Source organism: Leptonychotes weddellii, chromosome 13 (genome assembly GCF_054177405.1).
Source record: "Leptonychotes weddellii isolate Sample4059 chromosome 13, ASM5417740v2, whole genome shotgun sequence".
Taxonomy (NCBI): domain Eukaryota; kingdom Metazoa; phylum Chordata; class Mammalia; order Carnivora; family Phocidae; genus Leptonychotes; species Leptonychotes weddellii.
The window spans coordinates 5,316,763-5,337,476 of NC_138381.1; the positions used below are offsets into that span (position 1 = coordinate 5,316,763).

General features: G+C 38.4%; 1 protein-coding gene across 8 annotated transcripts in view; it reads left to right on the forward strand.

Annotated features, from left to right (window-relative positions):
- The window catches only part of NETO1 (neuropilin and tolloid like 1), a 121,719-nt gene that overhangs the window by 49,165 nt on the left and 51,840 nt on the right, over window positions 1–20,714 (forward strand). For all 8 annotated transcript variants that reach the window (XM_081801029.1, XM_081801030.1, XM_081801027.1 and 5 more), the window contains exons 5-6: window positions 14,349–14,390; window positions 14,509–14,636. In XM_081801029.1, the coding sequence (XP_081657155.1) occupies window positions 14,349–14,390; window positions 14,509–14,636 (170 nt within the window). The remainder of the gene's footprint in view (window positions 1–14,348; window positions 14,391–14,508; window positions 14,637–20,714) is intronic.

The window sequence follows — 20,714 nt, forward strand, 5'->3', positions numbered from 1 at the left end:
TCTTCTGCTCTCCCTTTAAGGAGAGGGTCCATTGCAGGCACTCTGGATTGATCTTTGCCCCCAGATTGTATTCTACTTTTAGAATAATTTTCAGGTTGGAGAAGTAAGAAATAGACAATAATGGAGTCCTGAGTTGGCAAAGTCCTCCCCTTGCTTCTGATGAAAAGTTTCTTCACAGGTCGATCTGTATCTTACGCGCTTACGAGAAAGCATTTGGCACTTTCAGCATTCATTCTGGAAATCTCCTTAGTTTAACCTCTCAAGTTCACGGAGTGTACTTCGTAAATTCCATGTTACCTAGGCAACAGTGTTACCCACGCCACTTTCCACCATGAAATGACACAGCTGTCTGTAAAAGTCTAGTAAGATTTTTCTAACTGTTCTTCCAGCTATCATTGATAGTTTTCTCAAGGGCTTTCTGACCTCCAACCACTATCCAGTTCCAAAGCAGAAAATGGAATTCTTTTTAGATGGAGCAGTAACAATGTCCACAATGGATGGGCAGCAGTGGATGAAAGTTCTCATTGTCCCACACCCTCACAAAGCTTGATGTTGTCAATCTTAGTCTATTTTTCTGGTTAGTTAGCTGTGTAATGGGATGACATAGTTTTAATTAGTGTTCAATTCTTTTTTTTTTTTAAGATTTTATTTATTTATTTGAGAGAGAGAGAATGAGAGACAGAGAGCACAAGAGGGAAGAGGGTCAGAGGGAGAAGCAGACCCCCCGCTGAGCAGGGAGCCCGATGCGGGACTCGATCCCGGGACTCCAGGATCATGACCTGAGCCGAAGGCAGTCGCTTAACCAACTGAGCCACCCAGGCGCCCCAATTAGTGTTCAATTCTTGATTATTAATAAGATTAAGTAGCTTGTATTCTGTTTCCTGGACACCTGGATTTCTTCTTGTGTGAAATACCTATTTAGAACTTTTACCCATTTTATATTGTGTTGTCTCTTGCATACTGTCAGTCTATAGATATTCTGGATATCATGATTTGAAGGTTATATGTGTTGATAATACCTTCTTGGAGGTGCGACTTGGGTTGGCACCCACCTTCTTCCAGCATCCTGCATATGTCATTCCAGTGTCTTCTGGATTCTGTTAAACACAAGTATTTGCTCCTTTGAAGAAATGGCTTTTCTTTTTCTCTGGCTGTTTTAAATATTTTCTCTTTCTCAACAGCTTTTAAAACTCTGCATAATTATTTCTTTAAATATTGTATGCTCTCCATTTTCTTCTTTCTTTCTAGAAATCTGATATGATCAGCATCTTTGGCTCTGTCCTGTCTTTTATTCCCACCCAGAGGTGGAATTTTGGGGTCATGTGGTGATTCTGTTTTTAATTTTTTGAGGAACTGCCATACTGTTGCCCACAGGAGCTGTACCATTTGACATTCCCACCAACAGTGCATGAGAGATCCAGCTTCTTCACATTCTCAGCAGCACTTGTCATTTTCTCTGTTATTGAGAGTAGCCATCCTAATGGGCATGAAGTGGTATCTCATTGTAGTTTTGTTTGCTTTTCCCCAATGATTAGTGTGTGATATTGAGCATCCTTTCATGTGCTTAACTGGCTACTTATATATCTTCTTTAGAGAAAGGTCTATTCAAGTCATTTGTCCATGTTTGAATAGTGAGCTGTTAGGTTTTTATTGGTGGTCTTGTTGTGTTTTAGGAGTTCTCTATACATGCTAGACAAGTATCTTATGAGATACCTGCATTGCAAATATTTTTTCCTGTTCAGTGAGTTGACTTTTTATTCTGTTGATATTCTTTTGATGCATAAATTTTTTCAAGTTTCGTGAAGTCCATTTGTTTATTTTTTCTTTTGTTGCCTGGGCCTTTGGTATCATATTCAATAAATCATTGCCAAAGTCAATGTCATAAAGAGTTTAACCAATGTTTTCTTCTATGAGTTTTATAGTTTTAGGTCTTACATTTAGGTCTTTGATATATTTCAAGTAAATTTTTGTACATGTTAGGCAAAGGTCCGAATTCATTACTTTGCACATGGATATCCAGCTTTCCCAGCACCATTTGCTGAAAAGACTGCCCTTCCAACATTGAATGTCTTGGCATCCTTGTCAAAAATCATTTGACCTTATATGAGAGGATGTATTTCTGCCTTTTATGTCAATTTAGCTCAAATATTGACAAAGCACTGGAGGGGGAGGGACTAAGGCAAAGAGACTGGCTAGGATTCTGATACCCTAAGGTGATAAAGGCCAGGAATAAGAAGACTAAGGTAGACTGGAAAGGGAGGTTAGTAGTAAGGGATTTTACAAAGAATAATTGAAAGCTCTTGGTGGTATTTTTGATGAAAGCAAAGGTGTGAAGGAGTCAAGTTAATTTTGTTTTAGAAATTCTCAGCTCAGGTAATTAGGAGAAGGCTAGTAATTAATAAAAATGAAAAGTCTAGGGAAATAAAATTGATGGGATCCCATCAATCATACTCTCTGACTTAAAATAAGAGAGACCTAATTCCCTCCTTTCAGTTTAAAAATTATGATATTGATTTATATTGCGTTAGACCCATTACTTTGGGGAAATCTTGCATTATTTTCACACCTCTTATGAAATAATTTTAGGTGCTCTTATATTTGAATGACAGAAAAATGGGCAGATGGAGTGCAGATTTAGCAAGTGTCTCAATAAACAGCTGGGTCTCAAACTACAGTCTCTGGGCAGATGAAGCACTTCAAGTTTTGATAATGTAGCACCAGCTTTACAATTACGCAAATATTTTTAAAATGCCAATGAAAACAAATGTCAGTACAGCACTATTAAGCATTCTAAGACTTACATTTCAATGGGCATACTGAGTTGTATTTGATCTAGGCTAGAAAAGTGTTTGATTCTTGCAATCTTTAGATGAACGATTTGGGGTCAAGTGGACCCTGAAGACAGCCCAGCTCTGTCTGGAGCTCCAGCATCTATAATTCTCCCCAGTTCCTAAGATGGAGGCTAAACTTTCCAGAAATAATTCTTTCTCTGAGGAGGAGGAATTTAAGGAGCTATAGTCTACTTTTCTTAACATGTGGTTCAAAACTAGGTGCCTGACTGATCACTTGTATTCTCAAATGAAATACTCATTAAAAAGCACTGGTTTCAGACACCCATTCCAGCCTTCAGCATCACTGTGGTATTGGAGAAATTAGTTCCACGGGGCTGACAAGAAATGTGAGAAATGCAAATGAAATGATTCCGGATTTTTATTTTTGTAATCGTTTAATATCCCTATACTTAAGTGGACCAAAGTTAACTGCTAGTGAAGAAGGCAAGTACGTGGTGAGATTTCCAGTTCTCAGACAGGTGTGTGCATCTAGAAGTCCTCTGGAATCACCAGCTGTGACATGAGGCACAATGTTTTCTTCAATGGCCTCATACATATTCAGAGAAGCTCAATTTTACCATAATCTAAAATTAAGGTATAAATTTTTAGCTAAGTTGACATAAAAGGGCTTTTTAATGCCTTGTATATGTTGTCATATGTTAAAGGAAAAGTGGATGTCTGGGCATTTACCATGTATCTATCCTTATTTGGATATTTGTAAATATGCAGTAGAAACTTATGAGTTTTCTGCAGGGATTCTCCAGCTGATTCCAGGCATTTGAGGAAGTGAGATGAAATCCTCATTAACCCCAAAATTAGATGCTTTCCAGTAGAAGTAAGTGCCATACGCAAAATAGACAGTGAGGTTACAACAGGGGGAGTTGACTTGTGAATCAGGGTTTTAGAGCAACAGTAATATTTTAGGTATATTTTATAAACAATATTTTAGGTATCCATTTACCATGCAGGAGCTAAAATTCTGGTGTACCTGGATGGGATAACTTAGATAGCACTTTATACTTTAGGAAATCTATATCCTATCCATTATCTAGCTGATTTTCATAAATTCTCTGCTTGGTACCAATTTTTTTAGAAAGGAGGCAATTGATACCTTAGAAGGTAGAATTCTGTCAATAACTGAAGTGAAATGGGTCAGCATTTGGAAGATCTGTGTTACTGTGATCCAATAGCTGTCAAAGAGTAATGCATGACCATTTCAATAATTATTGTTACATAACACAGGTTAGTGTCATTAAATCTTTCTGGTGAATTCTTCTTTATGAAATTAATATTTGACCTCCTTTTTGATTGTATATTTTGGATTTGCTTTTAGGGCCATTTGGTTTAACATAATATTGTTTCAAGGTTTTTTTTTTTCAGTTTTTTATTGACTGGAATATCATTTGTGCCCTTTTAATCTCAGTCATTCCACATCAATATGCATTGCACATACATGGCTTTTATAAAAAGTGTGTGGCTGGATTTTGTGGATTTGAAGGATGGCCAAAGTTCGATGATTCTGACCTTGGTCCAAGAAGATGAGAGTTGTGGGGTAAAGTAAGGACACGCTTCCTTTTAAAGACAGAACATGGTAACTTCAGCTCCTCATCCAGATGGGCAGAAATGCATCTGTTTAGATCATTCCATGGGTATCTCCAGGATTTATCAAGAGATGCATCATGCATGTGCTCACGACAATCTACTGGCAGGGACAGAACTTGGCATTCTGCATTTGCTCATTTTTTCCAATCCCATGATGGCTCCACTTGCCCGTGTGCACTGCTAGCACCTGGCATAAAAACTCTAGTGTCCTTACCAAGGGCACCAACAGAGGACACTCCCACAGTCTCCAATTAGAGGCCATTCCAGCTCTATGTAGAGCCAGCTAAGGCTCATCAGATCCACTGGAAGCATGAAAGATCTTGTCTTGAAGCTACATTTGCATGGCTTGTGCAGCTTTATATTTAATTAGCTGTAACTTACAAGGCTTCCTCATGGTACTCGCATTTATATTTATATTTTATTTTTTTAAAGATTTTGTTTATTTGTTTATTAGAGAGCGAGCGAGAGAGAAACAGCATGAGAGGGGAGAGGGTCAGAGGGAGAAGCAGGCTCCCCGCCGAGCCGGGAGCCCGATGCGGGACTCGATCCCGGGACTCCAGGATCATGACCTGAGCCGAAGGCAGTCGCTTAACCAACTGAGCCACCCAGGCACCCAGCATTTATATTTTTAAATAAGATTGGGAAAACATAACTTTTTCATATATATATTTTTCAAATTCAGTGACAATTTGTTAAGCATACAGTGACACAGTGGGATAAAAGAGGTTGATGTGAGGATTGTGGCAACCCCTAGCATGCTCACGCTCACACTCACACACACATAACTTGTGGTGCCACCCCCACTTTCAGTTCTTGGCATGTCAGAGCCAGGAGTACCTTACTCCTCTGTAGCTGCGTGCCACCCCTGCTAGCCAGAGGCCCAGACTCTCACTTTGCCCTCATGACGTCATTTCCTGCTCTCTCTCTTCTAGGTATGAAACCTCAGATGCAAGTCCCACAGTACCTGCCATGATATTTGCTCTAAACTCTTCTATGGTCAAGAATTCCACTTCTCCCTGATTCCTATGAAATAACACTTTTTTAAATTTTCTTTAAAGATTTTTATTTATTTATTTGAGAGTGAGAGTGAACGAGGGAGAGAGCACGAGCAGAAGGGAGGGGCAGAGGCAGAGGGAGAAGCAGACTCCCCGCTGAGCAGGGAGCCCGATGCAGGGCTCGATCCCAGGACCCTGGGATCATGACCTGAGCCGAAGGCAGACACTTAACTGGCTGAGCCACCCAGGTGCCCCTAAAATAACACTTTTTAAACAAAATAGTTCTCTTGAGTATAGTTGACACATTAGTGTCAAATAAATACATTAGTTTCATGTGTACAACATAGTGACTCAATTTCTGTGTAGACCACCCTACGCTCACCTTCAGTGTAGCTCCCATCTGTCCCCATACAATGTTATTACCATATCATTCACTATAGTCCCTATGCTGTGCCTTTTATGCCTGTGACTTATTCCTTCCATAACTGGAAGCCTGCATCTTTCTTGTGTATACAGATAAACATTGCTGAATGTTGGGAAAGCATTAAGTGTGAAGTTGCTGAGCGGAAGAAGAGGACATTGGAAGTGTTCATTCAGGGGCGCCTGGGTGTCTCAGTCGGTTGAGCATGTGACTCTTCGTTTCGCCTCAGGTCATGATCTCAAGGTTCATGAGATTAAGCCCCATGTCGTCGCGCTCTGCGCTCAGCAGGGGTCTGCTTGGATATTCTCTCTCCCTCTGCCCCTTCCCCTGCTCTAGCGTGCGCTCTCTGTCTCTCTCAAAAATAAATAAATCAATCTTTTTTTTTTTAAAGAAGTGTTCATTCACTGACAGGGCTGGCACCACAGTTATGCCAGCAAGAAATGTCTTATTAGACCAGTTCTATGAAAAAGATGGTTCAAAAGATGGACTTGTTCATCTGAGGTTTCATGTCATTTAGAATGTAATAACTGGATGAGTGAATAGGGGCTTCTGACAGAAGTGGGCAGGGGTGGGGAGTTGCTAATAATCAATCAAGAACTTCCCTGGCTTCCTTTGCATTCAATATTCAAACACCAAATGCCAGTTTTGGACTATCTAGGTTTTTTTAATTTGTCTTTATTACTCTTTTGGTCTTCTGATGATTTCTTCTTCCTTTCTTCTCACAAGTTTTTAGTAAATGCACATTTTCCGCATAGAACAATACTATTGTCTGGTGACTGTCAAAAACAAACATTGTAAAAGCCTGTTTAGTGTGAGCACAAGCAAAATCTAGATTCTTTGCATACATTTAATAAAAAAGAGTTATGTTTTCTCAATATATTTAAAAATGTGAATACGAGCATCATGAGAAAACTTTCTATATTATAGCTAAAGAAATAAAACAAGGAAACAAAACATCTGCATAAGGCTGGCAATTACACCTTCACAGAGAGTTTCTCTTCCCAAGGGTTTTAATGTTGGCACCGAGTTTATATATCATGACTTCTGGCTTAACATAAATTTACTCATATACGGATTTTAGAAATCAAACCTTAAGGAATTTCAAGAAGGAAATTTGCAAGTCCTTTAAAATATTATTGATATTTTCATGGCTGGGAGCCAAGGCTGAGATGGGTTCTAGATGGGTAGAGAAGGGTAGAGATACTGAAGTGTCCACTGGAAGGGCAGTTAGCTTCCACGTAAGAGCTGACTGAATAAAGATACATCCAGAGATATTTCAGGACTTTCCAAAGTAAATAGACAGGAGAAGTGGAGACATATGTAGCTTATGACATAATTCAGAATGTGTGAGATTGTGGAAGTTTGAGGGAAATACTGATTCACATTCTCTAAGACTATCTGGTTGAGTGGTTGAACTGTGCCTTGCAACCATATCCAAGTACTGAGTTAAGTTTTACAGTCAGAGGGTTTTGTAGTTATGGTTACATGGCCAGGTCAGGCCATTCCATTTTCCCATAAACTGCTGTTCGAGGAATAGCACTGTGTTTTCTGATATAATAGCATATGTGAGCTATAAAAGCCTAGATCAGCAACATTTTCAGCTCAGGAAAAGTAAGTTCCAGGGATATTTAATGATTGGTTCAAAGTTATAAGTTAGCCATAAAGCTGTTTAGGTTTTAGGTCAAAACAAGTTGCATTTCCCTAAAGTAACTGAACCTCCATTTTGTTCATTTCTAAAATGAAGATATCTCTGATTTGGTTTAGTGATAGTCTAATCAGATAAACATTAACTTACTGAAAGTTCATCTACAATATGGCTAGCATTGTGGAAATTTCTTTTGAATATGAAATAAATGTATCACAGAGTCCTGATTTAATAAATTTCAGCTTTGACTTTTGTTGGAAGACCTTTACCCGTGATACAAAGGTGGGGTTGGCTAGGGCAGAACTTCTGCAATATTTTAGTCTTACCCTCTCTTAAAGACCTCAAAGTGCTTTGGATTATATGGCCATATTCAGTCAATCCTTATTATATTAGACATTCAAGCTGATAACATTTTATTTTTTTAATTTTTTAAAAAGATTTTATTTATTTATTTGACAGAGAGAGACACAGTGAGAACAAGAACACAGCAGGGGGAGTGGGACATGGAGAAGCAGGCTTCCTGCCAAGCAGGGAGCCCGATGCGGGGCTCGATCCCAGGACCCTGGGATCGTGACCTGAGTGAAAAGCAGACGCTTAACGACTGAGCCACCCAGGCGCCCCAAGCTGATAACACTTTAAATAGCTATTTGTTAATTCATAGAAAAAGTGTACTGTGTTAACATAAAAACATATGTTAAAAGGCATTTATTGATACTAAAATATTAATAAATATTAAAATAATTAGAAGAATTACATTGTTTTAATTTCTGGAAATCTATTCAGTGTCTGGCTTATTAGAAGACAACTAGATTCTCACATCTACTTCATTAAATGCATTACAATGTTTTCTTATGGTTGAAGTAAATGAAGAAAATTCAACTTCACAGAGATATGTAGTTGAAAAAGGGAAGAATATTTTCATAGCCTTTTCAGATGGATATACTACTTCAAATCTCAAAAAGTGATAGTTTCTTAAAGGTATTTTGCAATGAGGAATGGTGAAACTATATCAATGAAGTTTTTGTATTCTGTTCATTAACATCTGTCTATGGCTCTTTCACCCACGTATGATTCCTTAAGGTCATGCATTACTCTTTGACAGCTATTGGATCACCAGTAACACAGATCTTCCAAATGCTGACCCATTTCATTATTGAACATCAAAAATCACAGTTGTCCATTTAATCAATAGTCACATTTAAAAATGCTTTAAGTATTGCAAAGTTGTCAGATACACAGTGATGGATATGATTTTCTTTGCTTGAAGCTTGAATTTGATCATTGGCAGCAAATATTGTCAGTTGTTTTCTTTAAAGTCAACAGATTCACTATGTTCATTCTGCAGAAAAGATATGTACTCAAAATTTTAGATTTTGAAAAAATAGCACTTTTTCATCAAGGAGATTTTTAAGTAAAATAGTTCTCTACCCCCACGAATGCATGGGCATGAATTATACAATAAATACCAATGGCTGTGGTTTGGTGCCATGGTCTTGAATCCTGCTAAAGCATCAGCAGTTTATTTACTGTTGCTTTTGCACCGTCAATGCAAATGTCAACACAGATGTTCCAGCATAACTCATAACATTCAGAAGTTTTCCAGTAATTTGAACATTTCAGCACAACTCGCAGTTGTTGCCAAGCATTCACACAGAAGAAGGTCATTGGTGATTGGCTCATGCTGACACTGGATGAACTCAAGCGAAAGAAGCAAGCTCAACCATGTCTGTACATCTATTTCTTACACAAAAGTAAAATTCTGTAGACAAGATATTAAGTTTTTCTTCTTGTTTAAAGCTAAAACTTTAAATCAACAAGTTGCTGTGAGGCTGGAAAGCAGGAGAGTCCTGTTTTTGTTTTTTTTCCCTGACTCTCCATCCAGTAGACATCAAGCAATGGCAACTGCACACTGTTAGTCTGTCATCTCTTGTGTGTGCTTCTCCAGCCAATGCAGGACGGTAACTTACTTTGTAAGATGCGTCAGTGACTTTATCAATTTCAGTTTCAAAAGTGTAATAAAAGATTTTTAGCTTTTGAAGAGCTGATTATGCCTACATTTAAAATATCTAATACTTTTTAAACAACTATTTACTCAAAATAATGTTGCAATCAAACTGTCACTATAAAATTACTAGAAAATATTTTTTGCCTAAATTGCAATAAAACAAATTATTAACATCTATAAAACTGAAGGAATGATAGCTTTTGTCATATTTTCATTTCTTATGGACAGCTTTCCCTTCTTATTGGGAGTAGATTTCTCCTTTTCATGAGTAAGAGACCTCTTTGGAATATTAGTGTCATGCTTTTCTCCAGCTTTAGAAACAGACCGTGTAAGGATGGTGGAGAAAGCGAGGCTGTCAGTCTCCTCCATCTCCGACAAATGTCTCCCCTGCACAGGAAGAAGAATATATTACAGATATATTTCTTTTATTTCAGGGAAAATATTACTGAATTTCATAATATTCATATTTAGATAAAATTTTTAAAATTAGAAAAAAATTTAAAATGCTTTTACATATACATATAGTCATAAAATAAGACAGAAATATGTCCTAAATTCTATTTGTGCTTTTATGTATGTCTGAGACATAATTCTAGATTTCATAATAACAATGTCTTGGACAAAAATGAGGTTACAGAGATTAGAGCAGGGAAAATTGAAGCAAGCCAGTAAATGTCCAGTAAAATTATTGAGAATAAACTGGATTAATCTCTGAAAATGTGTATCATTTATACCCTAAATCCACTACCTTAGAATATTATTGGAAACACAAGCAAATATTTTAGTAACCATAATAGTGATGATGTCATCAAATAGCATGTAGGATCTGGAAACACTGTCATACATTTTCATTTAGGAGCTGAAGCTAATGGGATCTTCTGTGGTGGACCATGGAAGAGAGGAAGAGGGAGTGGAGAATTGTTTCAAGTAGTTTTTATGAGCTCAGCCTTCAAGTGAAGTTCAGCCATTTTGTCCACATTTCACTGGGCAGAACTTGGCCACACAGTGACCCACACCCGTCAGGGAGGGTGGAGGACGTGTTCAGCTGGTGCCCAGAAAGAAAGAGACTTGGGTTTGATTTATTAGGGATTAGTCCCTAATATATCATCTAATTTGATAATTTACTGTGGGAGCCTCTGAATTGGAAAGGTATAGTTGTATGTGTTGCAAATACGTCAACAGTTTAAGAAAATCAACGTGGTATAAAGTAACTGTATTTTTTATATACACAGAGAAATATGTTAAATTCAATAATATTTATGGTGCTCCCACTATGTGCAAGTGGTATTCTAGGTTTTGGGGCGAGGGGAGCAGTAGACAAAGTCCCTTATAGAATGTGCTTCCTTATAGTGTGGTGGGAGTCGATGGCCAATAGGAAAGTAAACCAATAGGAAAACAAGAGTGGATTTTGATAAAAGAAACCATGAAGGAAGAAAAGAAAGTGAGAGGTAGTGTTACTTTATAGAGGCTCATGCAGGAAGGTCTTTTTGAGAAGACCGTACTCCAGGCATGAGCTGAAGGAGGAGTAAGATCCAGCCATGCAAAGACCTGTGGGGAGGGCAGCGCAGATGGAGTGACAAGTTCTGAGCGCTGAGGGGGCAGCCTCACATGGGGGAGGACCAGGAAGGCTCTGCTTGTTTTGAGAGGAGACAGAAAAGTCGGGAGCCTGTGGTATGTTGGGCCAGGGGGTCAGGGGCAAGAACACACAGAGAATTACAGTCTTTAAAAAGAGCTGTGGTTTTATTCAACCAGCAATGAAAGCCAGGTGAGTAATACGATTTGATTTATATTTTTAAAAGTTTTTTAGGGTTGCTTAGTGGAGAATAGCTTTGGGGAGATCTAAAGTAGAAGGTGGCTACTATCTCCATCTACTCCATCTTCACTGTGATGCTGCGTAATCACTTCTGTCATTGCCCCTGAACAACCTGGGGCAAAAAAAAAAAAAACAATTTTAGCATTCTTAAATCCAGTGTAAGCTGCTTTTAAAAAAATTATTGTGTTGTTTATTTTCTATTTTGCGGGTCATTGCGACCATGATATTACTGGTGGCTTATTCAAATGGGAGTGCAGAAACAATTTTTCCTCAAGTTTTTTTCTCCCTCCCTCCCCTCCTTTTCTTAACCATCAGTGCTCTCACCATTAATACAAAGACAAAAATAAATTTTCAACTCCCAGAACTGGCATTTCTCTCAACATTGTGTAGCACGAGTTATAAAAATGACAAATGTTAGCCTTGAAACCAGAAAATGAAATACCAACTACGTCTGCAAGAATCATAGGAACAGCCATGCCAGGCTGAAACACTCAAATCTATAATGACTATTATTAAACGTTATGCAAAATAGTGAAAGGGACATAATGAATAATAAAGAATCTGGATAACTGAGGTGGGCAAGCTTGATGTAAAAGTAAGGGAAAATATTGGGTCTCTTCAATACCAATAAAACTACTTAGTGGTGACAACCAATCTGCGTAATTCTGTACAAAACATAGTTCTTTTATTGCGCGCAGTAGGTATTAAATACACATTTTTTGAGGGGCACCTGGGTAGCTCAGTCGGTTAAGCGTCTGACTCTTGATTTCTCTTCAGGGGTCGTGATATGAAGCCCCATGTTGGGCTCCATGCTCAGCAGGGAGTCTGCTTGAGATTCTCTCTCTCTCAAATAAATTATATATATATATATATACAAATATCACACATTTTTTTGAAAGAATAACCAAATATCCATTAATTTAGATGAAGGCAAAAACATCTACTTGGGGTATCCTGATCTAAATTAACTATGTTGTTCTCATTTCTGCATCTTTCATGGAAATTGCACCAGGTATTTCCTCCTCCTTCTTTCCCTCACTCTTTATCCTTTCTTTCCTTCCTCCATTCTTTCCTTCCTTCCTTTCTTCATTCCTTCCTTTCTTCCTTCCCCCCTTCCTCCCTCCCTCCCTCTCTCCTCCCCTCTCTCCCTTCCTTCCTTCCTTCTGAAAGGTAAAAGAACTGTTTTCAAAATAATTACACAAAGGAATTTGGGGGTGCCTGGGTGGCTCAGTCGTTAAGCGTCTGCCTTCGGCTCTGGTCATGATCTCAGGGTCCTGGGATTGAGCCCCACATCGGGCTCCTTGCTCCGCAGGAGGCCTGCTTCTCCCTCTCCCACTCCCCCCTGCTTGTGTTCCCTCTCTCCCTGTGTCTCTTTGTCAAATAAATAAATAAAATCTTAAAAAAAAATTATACAAAGGATTTGTATCTTGATTCAATATATTACCACATTATAATTGTGTTCTATAATAAAGTGAGTCTAAATAGTTGACCTAACTAAATGGTAGCCTGGCTGATCCAGGCCTTTCAATTTCAGTGTATCAGTACACATTACTGTTGAAGAAAATGAGGGAAAAAAAAAAAACTGTAATGAAAATAAGTACAGTGATACAGTCAGCCTGAAGCCACAGGCTTAGCGTCTCCAGGCACACAGACATATAAAGGAGCATACTTGGATACACACCAACATCTACGCACACACAGTCTTGATATCCATTAATAATTGCCTCCTGAGAGTGCTACCCTTTCATATTTCAGCCCTAGACTCTTGTTGAGCAGTGTCTCTCAATGTATTTCTAACTTTATAAGGTTTTTAATTTATAGCCAATACCTTAGTAGTAAAAAGAAATTGTTGCACATTTACCTTTTAAATTGGATGCCAGGTGTCTCCAAGAAAAATCATAACCATTAATGCCTTTATCCATAAGTGAAAGAAAATCCAATTCAAAGTAACTGAAATTATAAGGACGTACATTGTTTCAAAAAGCAAAAGGGGGAGGAAGTGTGACTACAGGGTAGTTGAATATAGTGTCCCAGTGATGTTTGTAAGGATTCGCGTTCTACAGGTTTCTATTCTGCTCACCCTTGAGAGTTAGCATCTCCTCACATTAGCACCTGTCAGCATCATAAGCTGACCACTGTGCACAATCCCAAAGGGACCCCATACAAACCAGATCACAGTGTGAGCCAGAACACTATATATGTCTTGTTTCTTTTTGTTTTTGAAGAAAACTTTCTCAGAAGTCTTCCAACCGGCTAACCATTACATTTCACTGGCTGCATACCTATCTCAAAGTCAGTTTCAGGAAGTGGAAGCAAGCCCAGCATTTTGGCTTCTAACACTCAGGACGCTTCCGAGGCTCATGATAAATCAAGCTTCCCCCAAGTACGTGAGCAGAGAAGGACACATACCTGGACCTGGGGTGGGGTGAGGGGAAAGCCAGGGAGGGAGCTGGCGTTGAGAGGACACCGCCAATACTGAGGAATACTTTGGAAGCTAGCATGGAATAAAAAGTTAAGGAAAAAGGTCTGCTGGAAATAGGATAGTGCATTCTGCTGGGGGAAAGAGGCCCTCGGTTTCACAGCTGAAATTTGTACTTTCAGTTTTTCAGTGGCAAAGAAAATGATGTTTCAACAATTCACAGAATCTGTTAAATCAGACAAAATGATTATACATGTCATAGAAGGAAATATACTCAAAACTTGACTTACCTATGGATACATTTTACAAAACCATCTAGTGTCCGATTATGGATTTAGGGATGAGTAATATTTTTATTTGATGCCCAGATGAAGAATGGCATTGGAAGGTTTTTAAAAATGGCTTCTTTTGTAGTGATAAAAACGCTGTGGTAATAATTCTGTTTTATAAATTAACATTTCCGTCTTAACATTATCATACAGTTTTTTATTTAACCACTTAATTTCCCTTAATATATTTTTTGGCAGATTCCTGAATAATTTAATGGTATATTACTCACCATCATTTTAAGGAATAAATGCAGAATAAGACTAATTATCTTTTTCTCGATTTTTAAGATCCCGACTTTAAGGACCTTGGAGTTTTGAAACCGTTACCAGGTTGGTAAAATAGATACTCAGTAATGTTCAGAGGTCTTTGTTTTCTGCTCTGAAATACACTTTTGGTTTATTATTCAAGCTCCATTTTTGTATGTTTGTTTGGCATTTTGTTATTTAGCATGTGAGTTTGAGATGGGCGGTCCTGAAGGAATTGTGGAATCTATACAAATTATGAAAGAAGGCAAAGCTTCTGCTAGCGAGGCTGTGGATTGCAAGTGGTACATCCGGGCACCTCCACGATCCAAGGTCAGTCTCAAGGTGAAAACAGATTTGCAAACAGTCAGCTCGGGAAGTGTCTGGAGCATGCACTGCTTTGAACCAACTGGACATGCTAAGTGGGTTTCAGATTGCAATCACAAGCTATCATTTTATTTTGGTTTGAAATGCAACTTGTCTTGCCCCAACCAAGGAAACTTTTGATGTTGTAAATAATATAGACAGGGTGTTTGAAGAGATCATTTGATCATCTGGACAAGAGACCCTAATGTGACTCTCCCCCCACCCCCGAACCTTCAGGAAAATGGACTGAAATGCTATATCTAAGCTATGGGTCTAAGTATAATCACACTTATGCCCTTCCTGTCAGTATCTGTAGTTTGCTCACTTTTCAACCTAATGTTGTATCTTTGGAAGAAATTGTCCAGGCCTTGCAAAAGCACATATCTCTGGCATATAAAATATCTTATGATGAGGCTCGGGGACAGTGGCAAACAGGACCCGGGAGAGCCTGGCCCATGCAAAGAAGTCAGCCAGGTGTCCACTGCCTCTTAAGCTCCTTTTTATTGTCGTTATGAAAAAGTATTGGTCTAACATTACCAAGTCCTCCAATTTTCTCATAACATGGAAGAAGTCAGGATTTTATGTTGATCACCTTGGCTTTTAAATACTGGCAATACATTTTTTAGGTTGTATATTTACATGCTATTAAACTAAATATATTATGGGTCAGATTCAGAGTCAGACCACTATTTTGGAAATACTTCCTTAGAACAACCATATTTATCCTCTTACTGAAATTTTAAGAAATACTGGGGATAACTTTGTGTCAGTGACTATCATAGGTGGGGAGTGTTATTTGCTAGTCCCCCTTCCTTTATTGTCGCTCCTCAGTTATATAGTTTCAACCAAGCCTTATTGATTTATTAGGTTTGTCATTGACTTTATTGAGGTTGAAACAGTTTGTTATTTAATCAATAGATTTAGTGGCTCTGTAAAGTCTCAAGCATCATGTTGGAGAGATGAAGAAAGCATGCCGGCCCCTGTCCTCACGCTTCCTGTTTAATTCTTAGACAAATTTGTAACCAAATAATCCAAGGAATGAGCCATGATCACTGAGGTATTCCTAAGGTGTAGTAGAGAGAGGGAGAAGTCGCATACACCTGCGAAGGTAAGTCAAATGTGGAATCAAATTCAGCCAGGGTGTCCACTGAATCTTAATGAGAAACAGCATTGTGTCAGGTAGACCAGGGAAGGGCTCTCCAGGTAGAGGGAATAGCATCAGGGTCATAGAATCAGAAAACAGTGAGCTTTTTTAGGAAATATGTAATTGAATGTGACCAAATAAAAGCATGGAGGCAAATAAAAGTATGGAGGTGGATGATGAGTCTTTGAGCCAAAGGGACCTAAAGAACCTGGATTCATTCTGGTAGCAGTGATACATGGAAGAGTGTGCAGCAGGAAAATGTGATCAGCTTTGCATTCTGGAAAAAAAGTTTTTCCCTGGGATGTAGGGACAGAGGCATGAACACCACGAGCAGAAGACTCGGGAGGAAGATGTGGCAATGAGCCCCATGGTTGAGGCTAGCTTATGATGGTAGACAGACCAAAGAAAGATTCAAGATCGATAGAGGAGATTTTGGTGGCTGGATATTCAGAACGGGGGGAAAAATAGAGTCATCTTTGAGGAGGCTGGCATTTCAGGAAGTGTGTTAGCTTTCCTCACTTGATTTTCCCAGGAATCTGTCTCTGGGTCTGCATACAATTTGGAAGTGCGGCACGCTTTGCCCAGACTTGCAGTCACAGGCATTCAGAGCCATGCTCCGTCTTCCAGCTTTGCCCCTGGCGGGCCTCTTTGCATCTGTGCAAATCTTTGAAAACTTTTATTGTATTATCAAGAAAGACCAAGTGATTCCTCCTTTAAAAAAAAAATCAAAGGCTGTTCGTGACATAAAAGCCCACGCACTCCTTGGATTATAAAGAAGCTAGATTGCAGTTTATTATTCTCTCTTACGTAATCTGTGGGTTCACAGGCAAGTGCTATTCATTTTTCTTAAACTCTATGAATGAAAGATTAGAAAAAAATTCTCCAGCTGGAAACATTTGAGCCCCACCTCATTGCTGTAAGCAGCATCTTTCACAGCAGTGATAAAGAGAAGGTTTTTATGGGAGCGTAAACACACGTCGTTTTTTTTTCCCCCAGCTGGTAAATAGGCTGTCTTTTGTACAATTCCAGAGCAACAATATCCAGTGTACCTGTCTGTTACAGAATTTGGCATTCTGTGACCCAAAGGGGAAGCCGCCTGCAGAGCTGGACAAAGATGACTCTATTGTGACAAGCTTTCTCTGTTAAATTAAAGGTTAGAGGATAGGAAGTGGCTTTGAATAACTGTGGAGAAAAGCAAGAACTGGATACGACTGCCTATGTGAGCTTTCTATTTTTGTGGAGTTCCTAGCAGCTTATGAGAATAGACTATCAAAGCCCAAGTTAAACTCGAAGGGGCTCGTGGTGAATATTTGAATGATAACTGGGAATTGAAACGTTGCACAATGCAGGTAATAAAAAGTTTCCTGGAGTTCTATTAAAATTTATGTCAAGTATATATTGCTTCTCAGGCTTTTTGACAAATAGAAAACAGCCATACAGATGATCACCTTTAATTAGAATGTGATTAGTCCAGATTTTTTAGACTTTGGCATACCAGAGCCAGAGAGAACATTGGAAATCTGTTCCTGATTATCTCATTTAACAGATGAATAAGCTGAGACATGATAATGAAGTCTTATACGGGCTAACAATGGACTATAGAGATCCCTTTGTATAGACTCTAGAGCGAGGATGGTGGAAGGGTGTTATGGTGTCTTGTCCTGGATCTGGTACAGAAGAGAACCAACAGAAAAGAATGTTGGGTGATCAAATCATGGTAACTATTTGAATGTTAATTCCATGAAAGCTGGGGCTTATGTATCTCTAGGTACTCAGCACCAAGCAAAATGTCTGTCATTCAGTTAAAACTCATGGAATAAAAAACAAACTTATGTATATCTAGAAAAATGGACATGGTGGCAATCTTCAGACATTGGAAGGACTGTCATATGACAGGAAAGAATGATAAGGCTTAATCTGCATGGTTTCAAGTACTAGAATTTATTCAAACGCTTGAAACTAGAAAAAATATAGCTTTTGATTCGATATAAGGAAGGTTTGGCTTTTGCTTTAATAATGGAGCTGCCCAAAAATCAAATAAGATTCCATAGGAGGAATCCAAATAAAGTTTGGCAGAGATTTGGTACAATAATTTAAGTCAGGTAATTCTTCGGCATAGGTAAGATGAAACTCCCCTCAAGACCAAAACTTGATGAGTCTATGATAAGTGACTGCCCAAGTATTTGGTTTGTTGGTACAGAGCTAAGGCCAGATTTCCATCTCCTGACTCCCAGTCCAGTGTGATGTCACAAAACCACACTATTTGAGGAAATTCTCAAATTTGTTAAGATAGGAAAAGAGATAAGTCAAAGACTTATAAAAGTACACAAATGAAGATGATTAACTTAATGATTAAGGTGTTGGGACAATAAAACTCTAGCTTTTAGTAATTACCCATCATTTAAAACTTCACATTAATTTTTAATGTGCTGTTACTTGATTCAAAAATGTTTTGAATAATATTAGTATTAAATAAACAGGGAAAACTTGACAAATATAGTAAGTCAATATTTTATCGTGAAGTTGTTTTTTTTATTTTGTATTTTTTAAAGATTTTATTTATTTGACAGAGAGACACAGCGAGAGGAACACAAGCAGGGGGAGGGGGAGAGGGAGAAGCAGGCTTCCCACCAAGCAGGGAGCCCTATGTGGGACTCGATCCCAGGACCCTGGGATCATGACCTGAGTAAAAGGCAGACGCTTAACGACTGAGCCACCCAGGCGCCCCTCATGAAGTTGTTTTAAAGTAAATTGTATGATGAACTTAATTGTAGGCAGAATCTTAAAGATGACACCCAAGATTTCCAGCCCAATCAGTGAGACTGTGAATATAAAATATCACATACCTGGTTATGTTAAATTACCTGGCAAAGGGGATTTTGCTGATGCAGTTACGGTTACCAATCAGTTGGCTCTGGGTTAATTAAAAGAGAATTTATCCAGGTGAGTCTATTCTCATCACACGAGCCCCTTAAAAGCTGGATTTTCTCTGGCTGTAGGCAAAAGGGGAAGTCAGAGGAACTAAGAACGTTTTCTAGGAGCCAAAAGTGATCCCTGGTAAATGGGCATCAAGAAAACAGGGACCTTGATCCTAGAATTGCCATTCAATAGAATTGCCAGAGAATATAATCCAGCCCACAGTTACTTCTACCCTACAGAACTCGGAGATACTGAATGGGTCTTGTTTAAAGCTGCTCTATTTCTGGGAACTTGTTATGGAGCAAGGAGAAAACTAACACAGCAGATGAAGGGTAGTAACTGTATTCCATTACAATGATACGTTTTAGGGTTCTAAAGACTGAGTCTGCCTTTATTATCTCCAAAAATGAAAATAAAAATTGGGTAAACAAAATGGAAATTTTAACTGGCTAGATAACCACCAATAAACATCTCACGATCCAACTTTGTTTTTAACTGAAATCTCAGTTTTGTATGATCAGATTTTGGAGATGGAGTGTTTTGATACTTGCTTATGCATGCCAGAAAATCATTTTAATATTCCCATCAGGATTTGTTATAGGGTGTCATTTCAACATTTTAGAAAAGAGTATGATGTTGTGGTTTTCTCCTCTGAATAAAGGGGATGCTGCTACTAGCCTCCAGGTTCATGGGATATCATACCTAAAATTATAAGGCCTGGCAGGTCCAGTCACAAATCAAACAGCAAGCATGAAGTTCTGGGCTACATGCTTTTTAGAATGTGGCCTTATTTATCAAAGTAGAAAGTATTGAAACCACGGACAGCGTATCTAAAGCTATGGTATGTATTTAATTTGTACTTTCATGGAGAAAACTGTTCTGGCAAGTCTTAAATAATTGCTCCAAACAACGTCTGTTTTCTGCATCTCATTGTGACACGAGGGGAGGGACCAGGCTGAAAGGTTGGTATTAAATGTTTGTTTGTAAATATATTACTTAGTAAATTGTTAACTAGATTTACTTACTTTAAGTACTCAAAAGGGATTCTGCTCTCCATATGAGTGTGATTTGGAAGACAGATATTACTAGAAATTGCTTATGTGTTCTGAGGCATCTCTGGGCCTATTCAATAAATCATTTTGTCAGCTCAAACTCTGTGATTGATTAGAAAGAAGAATGCATCAAAATGATTCACTGAGAGGAGATTGTAATCTGACTATTTTACTGGAGTTATATATGATTCTGTTTATCATTTTCCCTTTTTCTCAGCAGAGAGACTAAAGAGCTTTCTGTAGTTTTCCACCTTAAATAAAACCCATGTCATGTGGTGTTTCCCCCTTGGTGATCTTATGGCACAAGATTTAAGCTGTGCCAGATATCATTTAAATCCTAATATAAGGAAGGCTTTTATATGATGTATCCTAGAGACAGTGTGGGGAAGCTTGATCCCTTTTCCGGCCAATGACAGTTGGTTTTTGCACCAACAGCTCTGCACCCAGTAAACCTAATATCCACTGGCATATTTTATTTCTTTACTTAAATGATTTTTCAAAAATGAAGTTAAAAAAATAATAGAATGCCTCAGAAGTGGAATATATAAAATCTAGTGACTAATTGTTCACTTCCTCTATAAATAGTGTCCTGTCTACTAAGAATGGCCTTTAAATATAGAAGGTGCTTAGACTGCTGTCATTGAACTTCATGTGAGAATACCAATCAGTCACCTCGTATGGAAAATGTGGACACTCTCTGGAGCTGTCAAATGAGAAACCATGGGCTGAATATGCAAATTGCCTTTCTAACTATAGCAGTGCTCTTCTATAAAACAAACTTCTTTCTAAGAAAATTTAAGACACCGATTTATTTCAGAGGGACACATTGATTTTCCACGAATCTCATTTTTATCTGGATTGTCAACATGTTTCCTCGCCCCTCTAGGAAAATCAAAACAGTTTGGCTTTTTGCTGGCTTATTCATTTATT